Genomic DNA, 17,954 nt, shown 5'->3' with positions numbered 1-17,954 from the left:
TTTGCTTATTGGTGTGAATCTTGCTAAGATAGCAATACTTAATTTGTCTTTAGTCATAGTTAGATGGAATTGCAGCATTCAAGAAAATGTTAGAAAAGGCAGCAGTTTTAATCCTACTGACTGAATCACTTGCACTACATCCTCCGTGGTCCTCAGCAGTCTTTGACACAGGCGATCATACTTTTCTCAGTGACACACTTTCTTCACCAGGCTATCCCTTCTCCCTCACCACTATTCCTTCTGTCTTGGCCTCCCCCTTTCCAAGACCTCTTGCTGATTGAAGACCCAGGCTCAGTCCTTGGGTACCTTTCTTTTTTGTCTCTCACTTGATGATTTCTTGGCTTTAAATATTCCAATAAGTCACTGATTTATATCTCCAGATCAGACCTCTGTGCTGAATTTCACCCTCATATTCAAATGCTAACTCAGTATTTCCACTTAGGTGTCTAATAGTCATCTCAAACCTAGTATGTTTTAAATTGATCTCTTGATCCTCCTTCCATTTGTGATTTCCGACGCCAACTGTCCCACAGTCTTTCCTAACTTGGTTCATGTCAATTCCTTCATTCAGGACCAAAATCTAGAGCATCACCCTCACCTCCCTGGGATCCAACCTGTCAGCAAATCCTATTGGTTCTGCAATCAGAATATACCAGAATCTCTCTACCTCTTACAACCTCCAACTGCTACCACTCTTGTCCTGCTTTTGTTGTTTCTCACCTGGATTGTTATAATAGCCTCCCAATGGACCTCTCTTACAGCCTATTCTCAACACAGAAGCCAGAGTGCTCCTTTTAAAAGGTAGATTATAATATGTGATTATTCTACTCAAATGTTGTAATGGATCCTTATTCCCTCAGGGCCAAAGCCCAAACCCTTGGAGTGGCCTGCAAGGCACTGTATGATCTCTGCCACTCCCCAACTACCCCCTTTCCCTTTCCTTCTAGATGACCTTAGCTTACTGTGCTCTAATCACAGTAGCCTCTCTACTGTTGCAGAAACACCACCCCAGGGCCTTTGCACTGGCCACTATTTCTGCCTGGAGCTATGACTCCACAGAAGACTGGATGGCTCCTCTCTCTCTTCCATCAGGTCTTTGCTCACACTCCACACATACTTAAGCAGAGCCTTGCTCTCCCTCCTGTTCATGCCCTAGCACTTTCTACCTCCCAACGTCTTTTCTGTATCATTTATCAATTTCTAATATATCTCATTATCCTGTTATATCTATTATTTATTGTCTGTTGACTCCCATTAAAATGTAACTGTCATAAGATCAGGGAGCTTTGTTTTGCTCACTGCTGTAGTCCATACTCCCAGAGCAGTGACTGACACAGAGTTAGCACCCTAAACATTCAATGAATGAGAAAATAATAAAACAGTGATCTAAGTGCTACTGGCCATGATTCTTACTCTGGATGCATTATAAATACGAAATATCCTGCTGATGATGTCTTCTTCCAAATCAGCAGAAACAAATTCCACTTGGATTGGGCCATGTCTGTGAACTCCATTCTCTGGCCAATACTGTGGACACAACTGAATTCAAGACAAAGAAACACGAGGTTATTTATAAGAATGTTTACTCTGAACAGTTTGGATAAGGTCACTATTGACATTCAGTAATTCTTAATACATCCTTGATTCACTTAGTTTTCTTTCCTTTCTGTATTTTCCTTCAAGAAAGTAGACTTGAGGACTTTCTTGCTGGCTGACTCCTCAGTTCCACCTGTTCTTCTTCTAGTACTTTTCCCTTCATTTTCTCAGAAAGCTTTGTTAAGCCATGAGCAATTCTGCTTTCTGAGGAGGTCACATGGATGCTGTTTACATACCCCATTGTAAGATCCCTTTTGCTGCTGACAGGAACTCTTCCCAGGCCCTGGGGAGATGTCACTGGCTGCCAGTACAAGAGCTAAGTTACTTAAGATGGCACATATACCTGCTAACATCCAAACCTCCATCCCCCCCGCACTTGCTTTGGAATCTGTGATCACTTTGGAGACAACATACTGAGAAGTGTTGTGCTGCATTTTCATGCTCTGATGCAAACCCTCCAAGCTCTGACCTAGAAAACTTGGTGTAATAAGAGGAAATGTTTTACCTGAAGGTGGCTTTAATAAAAAAACGCAATTTTCTAGTCTCACACTCCAGGTATTGGTGATACTAGGTAATTAGAACTTTTGGATAAACTTAATGTGAAGCACAACTCAATGTGCAGCTGGGCATGCTGACTTCTGATACAGGCACTTTCATTTGTACCACCTCACAGAAATACTGAATTTGCAGATAGGTGAGAGAATACCCAAGATCTTTTCTTCTCACCAATCTATCCTAAGCCCTAAGACCCTAAAAGGCATTTAAAGTTGGAAATTAAACTTCTTTTGGGACTTGATATTCCAGTAACACCTTGGGGGGTATTGTGCAGCTTTTATCTTTCTGATTTACCTGAGGGGCAGATAACTGTGGTCAGGCAAACATGAACTACTTCATTACTTTATAACAAGTTTCCATTGGGCCAAGAGCAGATGATAAACGTATAACCTCATTTTAAGCAGAATGATGACACCCGCAAGAGGAGAATCCACTAGTTGAATTTTCTTTTTTTTTTTGATGACTTTCATATTTTGAAGGATCTAAAATCTCATTGTCAAAGGTTGCAAAGGTTGATTTATATGCAAGATTGCAAGGTAGTTTTCAGTTAACAGTAGGTCAACCTAAAGAGCAACCTTCCTCTTTCTATTATAAAGAAGTTAGAGATTGGGACTTTATGATCAAGAATGAAAGTAGGATAACTAAGGATACTTCTTAAAAATAGTATTTTAGAAATTACATTTATCTAAAAATTATATTTGTTTGACCCCAGTGATTAGACATCATAAAACACACAAACTGATCATTCTTATAAATCTCATACCCATCTGACACCACACATTGTTATCAGAAATTTTTTGACTATATCCCCTATGTTGTAATTTACATTCCTGTGACTATTCTGTAAAAACCAATTTGTACTTCTGAACCCCTTCACCTTTTTTCACACAACCCCACAATCCCCCTTTTATGTGGAAACCATCAAAGTGTTCTCAGTATCTATGAGTCTGTTTCTGTTCTGCTTTTAAATTTTGTCTTGTTTTTTTTAGATTCAATTATTTATATATATATATATTTATGGCAAATCTATTGTTCACATCCCTGACCCTTTTTTCATTTCTTCTCCTCCTTCTTCTTCCTCTTCTTCTTTCTCAAAGAAGACCTTTTAACATTTCATATAATACTGGTTTGGTAGTGGTAAACTTCTTTAACTTTTCTTGTCCATGAATCTCTTCATCTGTCCTTCAATTCGAAATGATAGCTTTGCTTGGAAGAGTAATCTGTTGTAGGTCCTTGCTGTTCATCACTTTGAATATTTCTCGCCAATCCCTCTGGCCTACAATGTTTCTGTTGAAAAATCAGCTGACAGTCTTTTTTCTTTTAATTTTAATTTTTATTGTTTCTCTATTACAATTGCCCCATTTTTTTCCTTCATTGCTACCCCCACCCAGCCCACCCATTCTTCCACAGTCCATCCCGACCCCATTGTCCATGTTCATGGATTATTCATATTAGTTCCTTTGCTAAACCCTTCCCCTACTTACCTCCTTCCCTCCCATTCCTCCCGATAACTGTTACTCTGTTCCTTGTCCAATTTTGTTTGTTTGTGTTGTTCATTAGTCTCCTGTATCAGGTGATAGCATATGGTATTTTTCTTTCATTGCCTGGCTTATTTCGTTAAGCATAATTCTCTCTAGTTCCATCCATGTTGTTGCAAATGGTAGAAGTTCCTTCTTTCTTTCCGCTACATAGTACTCCATTGTGTAAATGTACCACAGCTTTTTAATCTACTCATTTACAGATGGGCACTTGGGTTGTTTCCAGCACTTGGCTATTGTAAACAGTGCTGCTACGAACATAGGGGTGCATAAGTTCTTTTGAATCGGGTTGTCAGGATTCTACGGGTATAATCCTAGTAGTGGAATCGCTGGTTCAAAAGGCAGTTCCATTTTTAGTTTTTTGAGGAAATTCCATATTGTTTTCCATAGTGGCTGTACCAGTCTGCATTCCCACCAAAAGTGCACTAGGGTTCCCTTTTCTCCACATCCTCGCCAGCACTTGTTGTTTGTTGATTTGTTGATGATGGCCATTCTCAATGGTGTGAGGTGGTATCTTGTTGTGGTTTTTATTTGCATCCCTCTGATGGCTAGTGATGTTGAGCATTCTTTCATATGCCTATGGACTCTCTGTATATCCTCCTTGGAGAAGTGTTTGTTCAGGTCCTTTGTCCATTTTTTAATTGGGCTGTCTGTCTACTTTGTGTTGAGATATGTAAGTTCTTTATATATTTTGGAGATCAATCCCTTATCAGATGTATCTTTGGCAAATATGCTTTCCCATATGGTTGGTTCCCTTTTCATCTTGTTGATGTTTTCTTTTGTTGAGTGGAAGCTCTTTAGTTTGATGTAGTCCCATTTGTTTATTTTTTACTTTCTTTCCCTTGCCTTAGGAGATGTATCAGTGAAAGTATAGTTACGTAGGATATCTGAAATTTTCCTGCCTATGTTTTCCTCTAGGATTTTTATGGTGTCACATCTTACATTTAAGTCTTTGATCCATCTTGAGTTTATTCCGCTGTGTGGGATAAGTTGGTGGTCTAGTTTCATTTTTTTGCACATTCCTGTCCAGTTCTCCCAGCACCATTTGTTGAAGAGGCTCTTCTCATTCCATTTTATGTTTCTTCCCCCTTTGTCAAATATCAGTTGACTATAGAGGCTTGGGTTTATTTCTGGGCTCTCTATACTGTTCCATTGCTCTATATGTCTGTTCTTATGCCAGTACCAGGCTGTTTTGATTATAGTGGCCTTGTAGTATAGTTTGATGTCTATGAGGTAAATCCCTCACGAGGAACTCACCAGGGAGACTGGTAAAAATAAATTGCACGGCTTTTTTGTATGTGTGTGTGCTGGTAACATTTATTTACACTATGTTCTATCATTTCATTCATATTTAAGTTCTGGATATTTGTGTTTACATACAGAACCCAGTAAATTCCTATTGGGTTCTTCTGCCTCAAGATTGCTGTGGCTATTTGGGCTCTTTTTTGGTTCCATATAAATTTTTGAAGTATTTGTTCTAGGTCTGTGAAATACATTGCTTGTATTTTAATAGGGATTGCATTGAATCTGTAAATTGCTTTGGGTAGTATGGACATTTTAATGATGTTGATTCTTCCCATCCATGAACATGGTATATGCTTCCATTTATTTGTATCTTCCTTAATCTCTTTCTTCAGGGTTATGTAGATTTCCGAATACAGGTCTTTTACTTTTTTGTTTAAATTTATTCCTAGGTACTTTATCTTTCTTGTTGCTATTGTAAATGGGATTTTTTTTCTAGTTCCTATCTCTGATATTTTATTGTAGGTGTATAGAAATGCCTTTGATTTCTGAATATTGATTTTGTACTGTGCTATTTTGCCAAATTCACTTGTTAGGTTGAGTAGTTTTTTTGTGAAGTCTATAGGGTTTTCTATGTATACTATTATGTCATCTGCAAATAGTGACAGTTTTACTTCTTCTTTTCCAATTTGGATGCCTTTTATTTTTTTTCTTGTCTGATTGCTGTGGCTAGAACTTCCAATACTATGTTGAATAGGAGTGGAGAGCGTGGACATCCTTGTCTTGCTCCTGATCTCATGGGGAATGCTTTCAGTTTTTGTCCACTGAGTATAATGCCGAGTTTCTCGTATATGGCCTTTATTATGTTGAGATATGCTCCCTCTATTCCCATTTTGCTCAGTGTTTTCATCATAAATGGGTGTTGTACTTTATCAAATGCTTTTTCAGCATCTATTGATATGATCATGTGGTTTTTGTCTTTCATTTTGTTTATGTGGTGTATTACATTTATTGATTTGCAAATATTAAACCATCCTTGCATCCCTGGGATGAATCCCACTTGATCATGATGTATGATCTTTTTAATGTGTTGCTGGATCCAGTTTGCCAATATTCTGTTGAGGATTTTAGCATCTTATGTTCATCAGTGATATTGGTCTGCAGTTTTCTTTCTTTGTTGTGTCTTGACCTGGTTTTGGGATTAGGGTAATACTAGTTTCATAGAAAGAGTTGTAGATTTTTCCCTCTTCTTGGATTTTTTGGAATAGTTTGAGAAGGGTAGGTGTTAGTTCTTCCCTAAATGTTTTGTAAAATTCACCTGTGAAGCCATCCGGTCCAGGGCTTTTGTGTGCTGGGAGCCTTTTGATTACTGTTTCAATGTCACTCTTTGTTATCGGTCTGTTCAGGCTTTCTGCTTCTTCTTGATTTAGTTTTGGAAGAATGTATGTTTCTAGAATTTGTCCATTTCATCTAGGTTGTCAAGTTTTTTGCCATATATTGTTTATAGTAATTTCTTACAATCCTTTGTACTTCTGTGATACAGGTTGTGATACCTCCTCTTTTGTTTTTGATTTTGTTTATCTGGGTTCTCTTTTTTTCTTGATGAGCGTAGCTAAAGGCTTGTTGATTTTGTTGATCTTTTCAAAGAACCAACTCTTACTTTTGTTGACCTTTTGAATTGTTTGTTTAGTCTCTATGTCATTTAATTCTGCTCTGATCTTGATGATTTCCTTCCTTCTACTTGCTCTGGGCTATGTTTGTTGTTGTTGTTCTAGTTCTTGTAGCTGTAGGGTTAGATTTTTTATTTGGGATTCTTCTATCCTTTTTAGGGAGGCCTGTATTGCTATGAACTTTCCTCTCAGGACCGTTTTTGCTGTGTCCCATAGGTTTTGGTCTGTTGTTTGTTCATTAACATTAGTTTCCAGAAACTTCTTGATTTCTTCCTTGATGTCCTTGTTAACTCACTCATTACTGAATGTCATGTTATTCATTCTCCATGAGTTTGGATGTCTTTGATTTTTTTCCTTGTGGTTGATTTCCAGTTTCAAGCCATTGTGATCTGAGAAGATGCTTGATATAATTTCAATTTTCCTGAATTTGCTGAGGCTTGTTTTGTGTCCTACCATGTGGTCTATCTTTGAAAATGTCCCATGTGTATTTGAAAAGAATGTATATTTTGCTTCTTTGGGGTGAAAAGTTGTATATATATCAATTAAGTGCATTTGATCTAGAGTGTTGTTCAATGCCTCAATATCCTTGGTGTTTCTTTGTTTCGAAGATCTGTCCATTGTTGACAATGGGGTATTAAAGTCCTCTACTATGAGCGTGTTGCTGTTTATATATTTTTTGTAGTCTTCTAGTATTTTCCTTATATATTTCGGTGCACCTATGTTGGGTGCATATATGTTTACCAGGGTTACATCTTCTTGATGAATTGTTCCCTTAAGTATTATAAAATGTCCTTCTTTGTTTCTTTTTATGGCCTTTGCTGTGAAATCTGTTTTGTCTGATATAAGTATTGCTGTCCCAGCTTTTTTGTCATGTCCATTTGCTTGGAATACTTCTTTCCATCCCTTCATTTTCAGTGTGTATAAATCTTTTGTTTTGAGGTGTGTCTCCTGTAGACAGCATATATGTGGGTCATGTTTTCATATCCATTCTGCTACCCTATGTCTTAATTGGAGCATTTAATCCATTTACACTTAAGGTTATTACTAACAGGTATTTATTCATTTCCCTATGTTCTGGTGTTCCTCTCCCTCTCTCTTTTTCTTCTTTTTCTTACAGCATTCCCTTTAGCATCTATTGCAATGCTGGTTTGGTGGAGATGTATTCTTTTAGTCTTCCTTTGTCTAGGAAACTCCTTATTTCACTTCCCCTTTTGAAGGAGAGCCTTGCTGGGTAGAGTAGTCTTTGTTGTAGGCCTTTGTTTTTCATTGCTTGAAATATTTTTTTTTTTGCCATTCCCTTCTGGCTTGTAGTGTTTCTGTTGAGAAATCAGTTGATAGCCTTATCGAGCTCCCTTGTATGTTATTTGCTGTTTTTCTCTTGCTGCTTTTAGGATTCTCTCTTTGTCTTTGAATGTTGCCATTTTAATTATGATGTGCCTTGGAGTAGGCCTTTTTGGGTTCATTTTCATTGAGATCCTCTGTGCTTCCTGGACTAGCATGACTTTTTCTCTCATCAAGTTAGGAAAATTTTCTGTCATTACTTTTTCAGTCAGGTTTTCTATCCCTTGCTCCTCTTCTTCTCCTACTTTTATCCCTGTGATTTGAATGTTGTTTCGTCTCATGTTGTCCTGCAGTTCTCTTAAAGCCTCTTCACTCTTTTTCAGTCTTTTTTCATTTTGTTGCATTGGTTGGGAATTTTTTTCTATGTTGTCCTCTAACGCACTGATCTGGTCCTCTGCTTCATTTTGCCTGCTTTTGATTGATTCTACTGCGTTCTTCAGTTCAGAAATTGTATTCTTCATTTCTTCCTGGTTCTTGTTGATAGTTTCTATGTCTTTTTTTATGCTGGTGTAGTTCTCAGTAAGTTTCTTATAGCTTCCCTCGAGCGCTTTGTAGTTTCCCTGGAGTTCATTATAGTTTTTTTTTAGTTTGTCAGATTCATTGAGCTTCCTCATTACAATTGTTTTGAATTCCATGTCAGATAGCTTGCTTGCTTCTATTTCATCTATCCCTCCTTCTGGGAATTCCTCCTTTCTTTTTGGTGGAGTGTTATTTCTGTTTGGTGGGGTGTTATTCCACCTCCCCATTTTGGGCACTGGTCTTGTTTCTGCTTCTTAGATTGATCTGGTTTTATTTTTTGCCTTTATGGTGTGAACGTCTTGTATACAGTTGTTGAGCTGCTGTCTCCAGTTTACGCCACCTGGAGGGGAGCAGTCTCTTTAAGTGATTTCTCCTGTAGCACTTGGGATGCTTCTGTACTGGGACCTAGTCAGCTCCTCTCCGAGTTCTTTCTTAAGAGCCAGCACCCAAACTTATAACAAAGTGCCTCTAGTTCATTTCACTGTCCTTTGTCCTCAGCTAGAGGCGAGTGCATTTCCTTGTGAAGGCCAGGCTGGTTGACCCGTTGCGCACTGATGCAGATGGGTCCAAGGCAGACTGGTTGCTCTCCTGTTCCCACAGAGGGGAAAGCCTCTACTTGCTGGTGGGTAGGTTTGTTGTGGGCCTATTGGGGTGGGTGGTGTGTTGGTTTCACACCCGTTGGGGCGGGTCTGGGTGACACCTGTGGCTGTTTGGCTGGCAAGTTGGTTTTGTGTCCATTGCGGCGGGGCCACGGGCACCTGTGCACAGTGGAGGTGGGTGTCTGTGAGCTGCGGCCAGCCCACTGTTCTTGCGCCTGCTGGGGCATGCCCGAGTAGTGCCTGGGCAAGTGACCGGCGCATTTGTTTGGAGCCTATTGGGGTGGGTCGGGGGTGCTTGACCGCAGTGGCCGGTGTGCTAGCCTCGCACCTGCTGAACCATGCCTGGGAGTTGGTTTTTCGCCCGTTGGGGTGGCCCTCCAGCACCTGTGCACAGTGGAGGTGGGTGTCTGTGAGCTGCAGTCAGCCCACTGTTCTTGCACCAGCTGGGGTGTGCCTGAGTAGCGCCGGGGCAAGCGGTCGGTGCGTTGGTTTGGCACGTATTGGGGTAGGCCAGGGGTGCCTGCACACAGCGGCTAGCATGTCCGGCGAGTTGATTTTGTGCCCATTGGGGCGGGGCCGCAGGCACCTGAGCACGGTGGAGGTGCATCGCGGTTGGTGCGTTGAGTTTGTGCCTGCTGGGCAGGCCCAAGGGGCACCTGGGTGCAGTGGCCGGCTAGTTGGATGTGTGCCTGGGCAGGCAGACGGGGGCTCCTACCTGTGCACGCTCACGTGACCCAGGGGGAGGGCTGGGGAGTGGGTGAGTGCGCTTCTGCACCTGCGCTCCTCAAGAATCTAGTCCCACCCCTAACCTCTCCCCCCTCTCCATGAAAAACAGGAGAAAAAGAAAAAGGAAAAACACATTCACACATACACAGCAGTATGCTGTTTCTTGCCTCTCAGCGCCAGATGCCACCTGGCCCACTCCTGCCTCTGCCAGTGGGCAGAGCCCCGCTCTCTTCCCGATTCCTCTCTGGGGAAACCTGGGGTCACTAGTCTTTGTGTACTTCCAGCCACAGCTTGGGAAGGCAACCCAGTCAGAAATCCTGTCTTGTCCCTTTCTTCTCTGCTATCCTCACCAAACGGGTTACTCCCAGATGGTCTTCTGTGATCCAGCAGCACCAAGGCTCAACTCCTGCCAGTATCCAGATGTTAACTGAAATGTTCTGTCTGCAATTAGTTCAAACTACAGACAGGTCTCGGGAGCAGGAAAGCGCAGCCTCCCCTCACTCCTCCACCATCTTCCTCAGGACCCTCAGCTGATAGTCTTATAGGAGCTCTCTTGTAGGTAAATAGCTGCTTTTCTCTTGCTGCTTTTAAGATTCTCTCTTGGTCTTTAACCTTTGGCATTTTAATTAGCATGTGTCTTAGAGTGGGTCTCGTTGGGTCCATCTTGTTTGGGACTCTCTATGCTTCCTGAACTTGTATGTCTATTTCCTTCACCAGGTTAGGGATGTTTTCTTTCATTATTTTAAAAAATAGGTTATAAATTTTATACTCTCTCTCTTCTCTTTCTGGTACCCTCATGATGTGAATGTTGGTATGCTTGAAGTCGTTCCAGAGTCTCCTTACACAGTCCTCATTTTTTTTTCTTTTTGCTGTCCTGATTGGGTGTTTTCTGCTTCCTTATATTTCCAACTCACTGTTTTAATTTTTGGCTTCATTCACTCTACGGTTGATTCCCTGTAAATTATTCTTCATATCAATTAGTGTATCTTTCATTTCTGACTAGTTCTTTTTTATGCTTTCCATGTCCTTTTTAATGCTGTTGCAGTTCTCTCTTAAGTTCATCTACTCTTCCCTTAAGTTCACTGAGCATCCTTATAACCAGTGTTTTGAACTCTGCACCTAGTAGATTGCTTGTCTCCATTTTGTTTAGTTGTTTTGCTGGAGTTTTGTTCTGTTCTTTCACTTGAGACATGAGTTTTTTAAAATCCTCACCAGTCTACATGCTTATTGATCTTAGAGACAGGGGAAAGGAGGGAGACAGAGGGAGAGAAACATTGATGTGAGAGAGAAACATCAATTGGTTGCCTCTCAAACATGCCTTGACCAAGGACTGAACCCACAACCCAGGCATGTGCCCTGACTGGGAATCAAACCTGTGTTTTTTTGGTTCACAGGATGACACTCCAACCAAGTAAGCCACTCTGGCCAGGGCAGGGGACATGCTTCTTTGTCTCCTCATTTTAGCTGCTTTCCTGTATTTGTTTCTATGTAGCAGGCAGAGCTGCTATGTCTCCTGGGTTTGGAAAAGTGGCCTAACATAATAAATGTCCTGTAAGGTATAGTAGCACAGCCTCCCCGTTTACCCAAGCTGGACACTCCAGGTGTACTCCTGGGCTGTGTACCCCCTCCTGTTATAGTTGAACCTTGATTGCTGGCATGTCAATGGGAGGGATTTACCCCCTGACCCACCAGTTTCAAGGATGACTATGACCACCATGGAGGATCAGCTGTGTGAGGGCCCACTTATGGAGCAGAACTTTCTTCATTGGGGCTCTGGTGCCTGCTGAGTCGTCCCCTTGAGCATGTCTCTTGTGGAGGTTATTGGGTGGTGTTTTGACGTAGTCTGAAACTGTCCACCAGGTGTGCTAGCTCTGGAACTCCCAGGAGGTGCAGGACAAGGTCAGCAACTGCCTGTGTTCTGCCTGGAGCCACCCAGCATTAGCTACAAAGTGATCCGCAAATGGCTGCTACTTGTGCTGGGTTTGGAGGTGCCCAGGAGATGCGAAGCCTGCTGCTGTTAGTGCTGGGCCTGGGGACACTTGATGAGAGGTACAGTGCATGCTGAGGCCGTATGCTACTTGTTTGAGAGATTTTAGGAAAGTCTTAAACATGAGCCAAGATAGCCGTTTGTATGGAAAAGTCACTGGAAACAGCTTGGGTGGGCCAGTAAGTTGGTGGGTCAGGGCATCAGGGAATCTCTAGGGCGGGTCAAATAGTGTGAGCCAGGTTAATGGAGTCTCACATACTTTGCCCACTTGTCGATTCTGTTGGGGGAGGGCTGAGAAAAAGAACAATGGCCTCTGCCATCACTTCTGTCAGGGAGAAAGCTGCCTCTTCAGCTCTTGCCCTGATATCAGACACTTCAGTTCCTACTGATATATGCCTTTGGTGCCTTTCAAGCTGCTGTCCCAGTGCTGGAGCTTACAGTGACTGAGTAAGTCTGAGTAAGTCTGTGCATGGGCCCTTTAAGAGAAAGTGCCTAGGCCTTGGCCAGATGGCTCAGTTGGTTATAGTGTCGTCCTGTACACTAAAAGTTTCCACAACCTTTGATCCACTGTTTGGGTGCATATGAGAGGCAACTGGCAGATGTGTCTCACTCACATCTATGTTTCTCTCTCTCTCCCTTCCTCTCTCTCTAAAATCAATAAAAATATATCCTAAAACAAAAAAAAAAAGAAAAAAGAAAGGAACTGCCTAGGACGCGGGTAACCCTTGGTCTCACTCAGCCACATCTGTCCTGTTTTTTACAACCCGAAGTTATGGGGACTTCTCTTCCTGGCACTGTAGCCCTGGGCTGGGTGGCCTTTTGTGGGACTGGGCCCCCTCACTCAATAGGGACCTTTGCAGCTGAGGTATCCCTCCACATTTTTATCTGCCACATGTGGGTTTGGGGCCAGCCAGTTCTGGTGTCTGCCCTTCCTACCAGTCTCCATGCGGCTTCTTTATATCCTTAGTTGTAGGAGTTGTGTTGAGCTACATTTCAGGTGGCTGTGAATGATAGTTCTTCTGTAGTTTAGTTGTACTTTTGATGTGGTTGTGGGAGGATTCAAGTACTGTGTTTACCTACGCCACCACCTTGACCAAACATTTATTTATTTTTAAATAATATTTCATGACATTTTTTCCTTGTTCACCAGCATTTGCTGGTGACAAGATATAAAACTGCCTTATCAAACTATAGCATGCTAATGCTTATTTTCTTTCTAATATCCAAGTGTACCTACTGTTTAATAGACATTGTGATGGAAAGCTGAAGTGGTAATAAAAGCCCTAACATGTACATTTGACCTTTCCTTCCCATTTTACCTCTGACTGAGCTAGCTTTGCTTTTTGCTTGCTCAGTTCAGCCCTTATCAAAAACCTGTCACTTACACCAAAGAAATATGAATGGACCTGGCTGGCGCTAGCTCTTGGCACAGTGCATTCTGCATTTTGCCCAAATAAACCATGTAGAAAATGGCTTAAATGGTGCATAACACATCCATGAACTGGACCTATAAATACTTAAAATAGTTGAATGCTCTTCTTGTACAATTGCAAAGCCTTTAAGTTCAAATGCTCAGTTTAGTGTTCTCTAAATGACTGACTCCCAGGAGCCTCTTTTCTCTCACTCTGAAAATCAGTTTTGTCTGACGAATGGAATTGTAGTTTCTTTGTCTCTCCTACCACTGGCTAGGCAAGGCTTGGTTTGAGTCCAGACAATTTGGGTTTAGAATGCCACTTTAGAATTCAAACACTGTTGTTCAGAAAGAAAACACAGAAATCACTAATATCTGGCTCACTAATATGAACAAAATAGTATATCATTACATTTCAGGATTCACATTAGGGGAAAAAGGATGATTCTGAAGAGGCAACAAATCCCTTATTCTATAACTGTCTACGACTAAGGAATCTAGAATTAGTGAAATTTAACCCAGGACATTGCGAGTTAGAAAACCAGGATCCTTGGTTCTATTTCAAGTTGTCTTTGAAGCTCTCTGAGGTGTGGTATCAGCTTATCTTTAGAAATGGCTGCAATCTATCCTCTGGAGAGGATCAACGGGGGAGACTTCTAAAACATTTAAGCTTCTTAAGCAAAAGGAGTAGATCGTCGGCAGCCGTCCGTCTCGAGAGACGATGGTGTAGCTTCTTAAGAGTCTATCTGCACCGCCGAGAATGGCTGTGCAGTCCGACTCGGGAGTGACACGGTATCTGTCTCCTCCCGTGTTGAATCGACATCTTGTGATGACGCTGGAGTGTCCTCTCCAGTGAAGCTGAAGCTACAGAGCCTGGGCAGGGTGATATGGAGGGTCTGCTGTTGCCCATGCAGCAGACCCCCCCTCTCTTCGCAGCTGAAGGGTCCAAGGGAAAGACGGAGTCAATACAGCTTGGCTTCAGGTGCGCCGCAGGAGTTGCCGGTGTTGACTACAACGTCGAACCGCCTTAGGGACTCCGGCTCCGGATTTTCTGTCGGGGTTTACTCCCTTAGCCTTTCCCCTGAAGAGGTATGCCGCAAGGCAGCGGAGGTTTTTTGGAGTCAGAGTTTTCCTTCTCTGATGTGCCCTGACTGGAAGATCGAACCAGCGACACTTAGCTCGCAGGCCGACGCTCAATCCACTGAGCCAAGCCAGGGTACAAAAGGAGTAGATAAGGACAAGGATTATCATTAATATTTCATTAACTTTCAGACTAGAGTCTTAGTAATATAATGTAGTATGTCAAACATAATTAAAAACATTTCCTGGCACACTTTCCTCCAAAGAAGCCCCTTTTCCCTAATTGGGGACATTGAAAAATTAATACCTGCCTTTTGCCATCTAGTGGTTATGGATTGAATGATGCCTTCTAACCCTGTTGCCAAATCTGTTGCCCCTAGAATACAACAAGGATGCCAGCCTGTTAAACCAAGCACGCCGTTGTCCGGGGACAGCCCAATGACCTGGAGTCTGCGAGATCCTTCCCCATGTGGGAAGGCCACCCTCCCCTCCACATCCCCACTCTTATTAGGGGTTTCTGGACCCAAGGGTAGGTTGGACAATGACCATGTCCAGCTTGAAGCAGCTAGAGGAGGTCGAGACCTTCGTCCATTGTCCTGTATAAGATTATAAAGGGTCTTAAGTCTGAGAGGGAGGGATTATTTTTTATTGTTAAATTAATTATTAAAAAAAAAAGAGGAAGAATATATGAAAGGGTGAAGGCAGAGAACTTGTACGTATGACCCATGGGCATGGACTTGGGGGTGGGTTGCTGGGGGAGGGGTGGTGCCAGGCGGAGGGGAGCAAAAGGGAAAAAATTGGAACTATTGTAACAATATAATAAAATATACTTAAAAAAAAAACAAAAACCTTGCAGAATTGAAGTGAATGTCCATGCCATTTATGGTAGATCGATGGCAATAAAGTGGATTTTAGGAAGGGAAAATCTTATCCAGTTTGAAAGCTAAAATACTTCAGACATTTAAAATTTTTTTTTTGAAAAGGAATTTGTCTCTACTAGATAGGAAATGAATTTAGTTCCAGAACAAGTTTATTCTTAAAGCATGCTAAGTTCAAACTTAGCATAATTGTTATGATAGTTAAACCTATGACTGGTATAGCTGTACCCTAAAGTAATAAACTGAGCTCCTAAAGGGCCAGTGTGCTAATGCTTGCCTGACAAGTCTCTTTAAGGAAATGTTTTTTAACCCCATTACTAATATTGAGTCATTGCTGTCCGTTCTATCTCTTTCTATGTTCAAGAAGAGGAGTTATGAAAAAGCCCAAATTATCATTCTGAGCTTCTATTATCTTCAAGTCCCAGTTTTACTTCTTTTCAATATCTTTATCAAGGAGTTGACAAAACTAATTGCTGTCCCTTAAAATTGCCTGTAGGGCTCCACTGTCACTTCACCAGGACAATCTCCCTGATGGGGATCAGGGCTGGGTTAGATGCTGAGGTCCTTCCTGTCTGTCTGGTTTGCCGGCTCTGACTTTGGCTTTGTGATGTTCATGTTTCTCTTTAGTTCTGACTCTCCATCCATTGCCTTATATCTCCCTCCAGTCAGTATTTCCATCCTTTCTGACCCTGTCTTGCCCTCTTACTTCCACCATCTATAATTCCAGCTTGTCTTTTGGTTTCAGAAGATTTTTCTGCCCCAATCCCTAATTACATCTGATTTTTAACATTCATCTTTCGGCATCTCTAGTTCTCAGTCATTGCCTGGCTTTTGTGACCTGGTAGGGACGGCCACACTTCTCACTGTGTAAACAAAGCAAACACAGACTTCATCCTGCTCAAGATCTCTGGCTGTAATAACTCACAAGTCTTACCTGGGCTGGATCCACGTCATTTAGCATAACTACAGATGTGCAGTGATAATCCAGGACCAGTCTCCAGAAGTCTTTCACTGTGTTTGGCAAAGGATGCTGGGTGACTATAAAAGCTGAAGGCTGTTTATAGCTCTGCAAACACACAAGAAAGATCCAAATATACCAGGAAATGTGAAGGGAAGAAGCTAAGGTTCTTCTGAATACAAATTTGTGACATAAAACGTATCTAACAATTGTTGAGTTCTATCACCATTGTTAATGCCAAAATAAACTAAATATAAACTTATCTGCAGAATAGTAATGATAAAATATTTTCACTCTGATACTAAGAAAACAGTAGCATCTCATAAAATTTTTGCTATATCTGGTGGAAAAGCAATATTGGCCTTATACACAATTATTTTAATAAAGAAAACTAACTTTAATTTAAAAAATATGTTTAGTTAAAACAGTTTTGCTTTTCCTAACAATCTTTCCTACTCATTTACATGTGTGATGGTGTTACTTACTTTTGCCATAAAAGGATACACATGCTTTTTACAGCTCCGGAGAGCTTCAAGCAAGTTTAAGTACCCTTTAACTGATACCACACCAATAGAATAAAATTTTCATATTAGCACTAAAAATATTCATTCATGTTTCCCATCAATTGAATAGCAAATGTTCATTCAGTTAGAAGTAAATAGACTGACGCAGTAATGAGTTGTGTACTATCTGTACTGACAGGCAATTTTCCCGCATGCTAATTACTGCCTAACTTAAGAGGTAAGGAACTAAAATAATGCTGCCAACCATATTACCCCATTCACTGCCTTAGTGACCTAACAACTGTCTCTTGCTCTCTGGCCAGTAGGTTAAAAACTTAAGTGCTCCGAGAGTAAATGGGACAATGTTTCATTTATCAATTCTTTGTGACTGGTGGCTTCCAAGAGACCAAGAATGTTGGTGCTGACACAAAAACACATGTGGAATATGAAGTGCACTGTGTTGAAAAAATAGATTCTGTCTTAAAAAAAGACACCAAAAACCCCAAACCAAGGGCAGATGAGTCGAAGGAGAAGACCTAGGCTGTACTTGGTCATCTTCCCAGTTGCTCCCCCTTGAGAAAAAAATCTTCCTGTTTCCTTCAGAGGGAAGGTAAGGGGCTTACGTCCATGAGGGCAGCATTGATGTAGTTGCTGCTCTCCCCATCGATGGTGATGAGGAAAGGCAGGCAGCGGTCTGGGGGCAGGATGTCCATGCACCGGTTTTTCTCATGGTTCCGGGGCAGAAGCGCAATGCTGCAGTCTTCCACACGCAGTGTCGGCGTTACCATGTTTAGGGTCTACGTGACAAAACACAGACACATGAGGAAGAGAATGCTGGATAGCATATTGTCTCAATTCAGACTTCAGCATATCCAAGTTTCTTGCAGCCTGAGTACAAAGTGGTCTCCTCCCCCACCTTCCCCATAGCCCCACTTACACAATTACATTTTTATTTCTCTTTTCTCTCTTTGGATTTGGTCTACGGACGGTGCCCACTAAGGCTAGACACCTGGGCACTTGGGAGGAGGCAGTTGGGTAGAGTTTGGTGTAGAGCCAGGTACATTTAGACCGAATGTGAGTGTGAGGAACTCTTGCCAAGCCAAGCACTCTGAATGCATCTTGCTTGTTTTGGCTGCATCCACGTGGCATTGTGGGACTGCCTGGTGTCTGCTTTTCAAGTGGGGAAAGGCATTGTTAGACCAGTGGTTCTCAACCAGGTAACTTTGACCCCGTGGGGCACTGGCAACATCCACACATGTTTTTGGTTGTTGTAACTGATGTGGTGGAGGTCTTCTGGCATTCAGTTGGTATAAGCCAGGGATGGTGCTAAACATACTACACACCCCCACAG

At 41.8% G+C, this 17,954-nt stretch overlaps 1 protein-coding gene across 6 annotated transcripts in view; it reads right to left on the bottom strand.

Annotated features, from left to right (window-relative positions):
* The window catches only part of PTPRM (protein tyrosine phosphatase receptor type M), an 883,942-nt gene that overhangs the window by 17,348 nt on the left and 848,640 nt on the right, over nt 1-17,954 (bottom strand). For all 6 annotated transcript variants that reach the window (XM_090285792.1, XM_090285794.1, XM_090285793.1 and 3 more), the window contains 3 exons: nt 17,227-17,400; nt 16,077-16,208; nt 1,414-1,539 (listed from right to left, as the gene is read on the bottom strand). In XM_090285792.1, coding sequence (XP_090141918.1) covers nt 1,414-1,539; nt 16,077-16,208; nt 17,227-17,400 — 432 coding nt within the window. The remainder of the gene's footprint in view (nt 1-1,413; nt 1,540-16,076; nt 16,209-17,226; nt 17,401-17,954) is intronic.

This window comes from Furipterus horrens, unplaced genomic scaffold (assembly GCF_987537825.1).
Source record: "Furipterus horrens unplaced genomic scaffold, mFurHor1.1.pri manual_scaffold_8, whole genome shotgun sequence".
Lineage (NCBI taxonomy): Eukaryota > Metazoa > Chordata > Mammalia > Chiroptera > Furipteridae > Furipterus > Furipterus horrens.
Note: the sequence above shows the minus strand (reverse complement) of the source record. Positions and strands in the feature narration are given on the sequence as shown.